This window comes from Centrocercus urophasianus, unplaced genomic scaffold (genome assembly GCF_019232065.1).
Source record: "Centrocercus urophasianus isolate 14NV4802_14NV808 unplaced genomic scaffold, USGS_Curo_1.0 seq_11, whole genome shotgun sequence".
Lineage (NCBI taxonomy): Eukaryota > Metazoa > Chordata > Aves > Galliformes > Phasianidae > Centrocercus > Centrocercus urophasianus.
Genome location: NW_024884253.1, coordinates 77,567,165 through 77,573,164, shown reverse-complemented (window position 1 = coordinate 77,573,164; position 6,000 = coordinate 77,567,165). Strand labels below are relative to the sequence as shown.

Below are 6,000 nucleotides of genomic sequence, written 5' to 3'. Positions count from 1 at the left end.
TTAACTTTGAGCTCTTCTCCACCTTCTGTTTTTCCTCCTCTCTCATACCCCGTGTTTTCTTGCTCCCTTTCTTAGCCCTTATCCCTTCATCATTCCTACCTTCACTTGCTCAGTCCCAATGGCACAGATTCAGAGCACCGCTCCTCTTGTCTTCTGATACTGTCAATACTGTGGTGAAGGGCAAATCAATAGTGCTCCATTTGTACTGAGAAACAAAAGAACGATGCTAATTCCTCACTGTTGTCCAGCATCTCTTAAGGGCATTTTGCACAGCCATTGGGTGACTTCCTTGCTAAAATTTCTAAGAGTACACGTCAGTTTCTGCAGTTCCTGTAAGAAAAAGCATACACTAAGATGGAAAAGTCGCAGTGTAAACAGACTGTGGTATAACGATGAACTACAGCAAGCTGCTGAAAGGCTCAGCTACTCAGACAAAAGCAGACATCATTTGTAAATTTCATATTTATTATAACAAAAATTATGACATGTTCATTTGTGCATTCGGCTTTAATATAACTCTTGGTTTGTAAATGTTCTACAGCAAATGAGCTCTATACAATCATGCTGGTTGTGGCAGCAATAAGGAACACAAATAAAACGTGTTTGTAAAAGAATAGAAAGAGACCAGAGGAAAAAGTGGGTTTCTTTCAATGGTCTGTACCATCTAACTCTAGCTAACTTGTACGCAGTCACTCCGTTCGCTATGCTCAATGACCACGGCCCAAAGAATTGCTTAAGAAAAAGGTCAGTTTCTCAGGTTGTGTCCTTAATGCCAAGGCTACAAAACATGTAAGCATCACTATACAACACTGAGCTATTTACAGTAATTTCCCAATCAACTGTTCTCTCAGAGAAAATTAGTGAATCTCAGTGACTTAAGTCACCTGAAAGAGTAAAGCAACTCCTAGGAGTTAGTCTCCATATTCTACAAATGTCTATCATTTTCAAGACCAAAAAAAGCCTTTTCTCTCAAAGAAATACAGTATTACAATATTACTTAAATCATTTAGCACTGGCTACTGCCCTGCTTTTCAAACAAAACAAACAAGCCATTTTAAAAAATATTACATCATCATCTGTTTCTCAGCAATATATTAAACCTTTTTATTATTTTTTTGTTTTGTTTTTACATTTGATATGTTAAGGGAAGATTAACTATCTTAAACTTTACTGGTAAAGCATCTCTAGAAGAAAGTCAATGAATATTAAACCTAACAAACTGAAAAGCTGCAGTTATCTGTAGTGGCAGGATAAAGAAAAGGAAGTGTATAAAGGAAACGTAGAAGGGAAACCCCTGCTGTAGTGTGCGCCCACTGGGTCCTGCACTCAAGTCTCCTCATCTGCTCATTTCCAAGCAGTAGAATGGGTCATAGTGGCGTATCGTAGTAGTCTGCCAGGTGGTCCATCTGGTACTGCCGCTGCTGCTGCTGCTGCTGCTGTTGTTCCTGGTGCTGTTTCATGATCTCCTTGACCTCTTCTTCCAGCTCTGGTGGGATGATGAACTGGTCATCCGGGTCCGGCTGTGCCGGAGCAGCAAAATATCCCCCTGTTTTCCTAAGCGGTGCATCTGTTGCAACTTCAATCAAATTATGGCTTCTCTCTTGGGGTGCCACAGAGCCGTTGCCCCTCCGACGCCCTATTGTGCCTGTGGCAGAACATTCGGCTTTCTTGGGGAGGCCGGGCTCATCTTCGTTGGCACTGATGACAATACCTTCGTCACTGGCTTCCACAGGCACTTGGAGAAGCTGCTTCTCCTTTGCTCGGCTGCAATGGATGTCCACCTCCACTTCCACACGGCTGCCGTTGGTGAACACCCCCTCTATCGGCTCCTCGTCGTCGCTGTCGAGGCCGTTGTCGGAGAAGGCGCTGGAGAACGTGGCGCTGGAGAGCTGCCGCTGGAAGGAGTTGGACAGGCAGACAGGATGCAGCATGCAGCGCTGCTCGCCGGGGTAGGCCGGGCTGCTCTCGTTCATGGCTACCTGTGGAGGTTCATCGGAGGCTGTGGACCCCACCTCGCTGCTCATTTCTGAGGTGGAGATCTCGCTGCTGATCTCTGAAGCCATGCCGCTGCTTGAAGATGGCATCCCAAGAGCATCTGCTGGCCTGTCCTTGATGACCACGTTGACAGACTGGGGGAAAATGCCTGGGCTGGGGGGTGGGACCCCATTAAGTTCACAGCAGCAGAAGCTGTCCTCCGTAACATTGAGCTGAACCACAACCGCGCTGATGCTGTCGTTGCAGCCGTAACTTTGGGCCAAAGTGCAAAGCTTCTTGGCAGCTGCCAGCGCATCAGGCACGTTTCTGACTGCTTCCACTGCCTCATCCATTGAGAGGCTGTCCCACAGCCCCTTGCTCCCCAGAATGAAGAACTCATCTTGTGGAGTTAAGGTAATGGACTGGACGTGAGGACGCGGCACAACGCTTGGGTGAAGGAACGTGTATCCCAAGATCCTCGTTGAATCTGTCACACCATTTACTTTGCCGTCCTGAAATTAGAAAGGATAGAAAACTGGAAACAAGGCAGACAGATACATGGCACTCCCATCTCCCTGCGTCTTACCTCTGCCTGTTTTTGTAGTACCCCAATTACAGCCATTTACTGATGGGCAAATGTAAAAGTGACTTGCAAGGAGACAGAGCTGGAATGGGAACATAGTGACGGCTGCTTTCTAACCTTGCACTCAGCCTCCTACATCCTACTGATTTGTCATCAGCATCACCTATGCAGACTAACAAAGCATAAGTCTGCAACAAAAGACCCATCTATTCTGCTCCTGCAGCTGTGAGAGCCAACTGGACTAATGTTTTATCCATGAGTCAGACTTGTCCCTCCTCTGCCCACAATATCTGGCTTTATAGAGGGCAAAGTTGCACACAGCTCCATTTGATACAGGAGTTACGACTCTTCTCTTGCAGGTTTGGTCTTGGCTCATCACTTAAGAAACAAAAGTTCATTTTAAAAAGCTTCAAATGAAGGAAGTCAAACACAGCAGAGAGGAAGTTTGCATTTTGCAGTCATCTGCATTGTAGTGAAATGTTTTACATGCTCTAATTACTTACTATGCTTCCACTTATAAATAAATTTCCAAAAAGAGGAGGAATAACATCTGAAGGGAAAGCACCAGTAAAAACGGGCGTATTTGAGAAGTAAATCCCATGCCCATCCAAATCCCAGGATCTGGTTAGGATCTGAGCAGTCACAATAAGCACAGTGAGCATCTGAAACAGCAAGCCTGGTTTGTTGGCAGCCTGTGGAGAGAGCTGCAGCCCGCTAATTGTGTGTTTGAGATGAAGAGCAGAGGTGAGGATTTACGCTCATTTGGTCCAGTCGATGACAGTAGTGGTTATTATACAGCAAGTAACCACAGAAAAGCAAACCAAGACTAAAAAAGCTTCCCCTTTAAAACCTTGTCAGCTTGTTAACTTCCCTATTAAGATTCTAACAGAAGTGATAAGCCATCAACAAAGCATGAAATCAATGAGTCATCTCAAGATTCAGCACAGAAATTTCCCTTTTCCTTTACAGAGCATAACGAGCATGCCTCAGTGATGCACGCTATGTTGGACTGACTCCTTTCTAATCTGTCACGTTTGAGATTCCAGTCATCACCTCTTGGCAAGATTAACAAGCACGCGATTTTATTACACGCACACACCTGCTCATGGCTGTACAGCAGTGAGTTTTTTGCCCTTTCCTCCCCCATTGACAGGATACAATATTTCTCTGTTCCTATGCACATGTCACACAAGGCAATGCACAGCTGACTGCGGTGGCTTTAAGCTTGTAAGAAGGCAGCAAGTAGCTTTCTCTTATGGCCTTCCAACTGAGCAAAGGACAGGTTCTTTCTTTTAGGCAACTGCTGTCTTCAAGAGCTACTTGTCAGAGGGCACCTCTGGGAACAGACAGCTCAGACAACAAAGCCAATCTGCCAGCAGTAAGGACTCTCATGCAGTAAGGATGGCACAGTCGCAAGTGCTCAGCTCTTATCTTTCTAGATTGGGCGGGATCTTCGTGACAGCACCAACACATTATTTGCTCTCACCATCTCAGAGGGAAGGAAGGTGTCAGCTCCCATTTCACCACAGCATGCTCACAGTAATTCCCCCTCGGAAGCTAACCAAAATGTAGCATGGTAATTAGATGGAAAAACAACTTAATTGCATGATATGAATCACCTTGAAAGGACAACGCTATTCTGGAACTTGTTATCAATACTATCTCTTAAAGATTACAAATACAGATGTGTAATTCCAAATACCACCATGCAAACATCCTCAAAGGAAGCTGCGACTTGCAGCAGTCCTCCTTTCACCCATACCAGAGTTCTCTAACCTCTGTGATAATGGCCTTATGCTGCTTAATCCTCTTCAGCTCTTCTTCACAACTCATCACATAGCACCTGGACAAAGGCAGAGGTTTCCCATTCCGGCACAGAACAGTTTGGCACTTCCCCACATTTGCTGAGGTTAACGTGAAGCATCCTCCAGGGTCCATGGGATCATGTTTTATATGGCAAAGGACAGCAGAGCCTCCAAGTTTTTGTCCAGCTGTTCCAAGTTTCCTGGAATTCAAACAAAACACGGATTGTTCTTCAATTGAAAAGCAAGTGTTATGGGTACTAATGAGAAACAACTGCTATTCTGCAACCACGAGCACTCGGGACACTGACTATTGGATCACTGGGACAAAAACAAAAGTCTCCACTGAAGACCATGACACTGTAGCAACACTGCAGAGTCATCACGCACAGCTCTCAAGCTGTGTGCTATTTCCAGCACGATGCAGATACTCCAATCTTAGAGTCAATTTTAGAAAAATCTCTGCACTCCAAAGAGCCGCACAGTCAGCTCCCTTTCTCTGCATTTGAAAGAAGTCTACTTCAAAGGTCACACAGAGGGAAACGAAGAAGGTTGGCAAAGTGTTGAGGGCTAATAAATCGAGTACAGGTAGAGCTTACAAAGAAAGTCACATTAACCAGAGTTTGGGCTCCTGCAGCTACAGATTTTACTACGAAAAACAGTAATTTTAACTGTAGAGATCCCAGTTTTGGGCAGAAATAGAAATCAGAGGTTCGTTGTTTTGTGATGCCTTCAAAATAATGCTTTCAAAGATTCAATGACACAACAACACAGTAGCTATTAATTTCACCATAAGAAGGCATGCTTTTTAGTTATCATGTTGGTAGTAATTTTACTTGTGTAAATTGAAATAGGGCTGGAGAAAAAAAAACATCTTTGCCAGTACGTTGTTGATCAGGACCTTCTCTTACAGTAATTAAGAACTGGAAAGCTAGGGGCTACTGAATCTACATTAACACTAAGTAAAGCTGGCAAGAACTTTAGATTCAAAATGCTGGGGAAACAAAGCACAAACTGAACTTGAACCCAGGCTTCAATATGCTTTTCTGTTTTTTTGGTTGTTTTTTCTTTTTTTAAGGCACTTCAGGAATGTGGCATAGTATCTGTAATAATCCTCAATGAATGGCTGCATGCAACTAGAATGAATGCTATTTCTGGTTCACCAAAGGAATGGTTAGCTTACTTTGACTCGAGCCCTGCCTCCCACAAATACAGCTCTTCTGCAGGAGCGTACATTCCTGTGAAAGTCCACGAGTGGGAAACAAAGCCACTAGTAAACACTTTCAGTACTCAACATTTATATTGTTCTTGAAGGGTTTAATTAGATGGCAACCTTCTCAGTTACCACTGTAACCACAGCAATTATGCGAGGCAGCATTTTCTCTTTTGTTTATAAGGTTCAACCCCATCCTGCTGCTCCTATTTCCCAATATCAGAATTTCAATATCTTCCCTTCCAGAGCTGCAGCAATTGAATAACAAGAGATGCTGCTTTCAACTCCGTCCACTTCCTTCATCTGGGAGCTTTCTCCTATGTTTCCCTGACCTCCTCGTTCTCTTTGCTCAGTTCCCTTCATACTCCTCCACTCAGTGTCTCTCCCAGCACAATTTCTTGTTCTGTAAAGAAGAGTGAGCATATACA

General features: G+C 44.2%; 1 protein-coding gene across 1 annotated transcript in view; it reads right to left on the bottom strand.

Moving 5' to 3' along the window:
• Window positions 1-444: 444 nt before the first annotated feature.
• The window catches only part of PHLPP1 (PH domain and leucine rich repeat protein phosphatase 1), a 131,836-nt gene continuing 126,280 nt past the window's right edge, over window positions 445-6,000 (bottom strand). The window contains exons 16-17 of the mRNA XM_042839990.1: window positions 4,334-4,562; window positions 445-2,486 (exon numbers count right to left, since the gene is read on the bottom strand). Coding sequence (XP_042695924.1) covers window positions 1,368-2,486; window positions 4,334-4,562 — 1,348 coding nt within the window. The 3' untranslated portion in view covers window positions 445-1,367. The remainder of the gene's footprint in view (window positions 2,487-4,333; window positions 4,563-6,000) is intronic.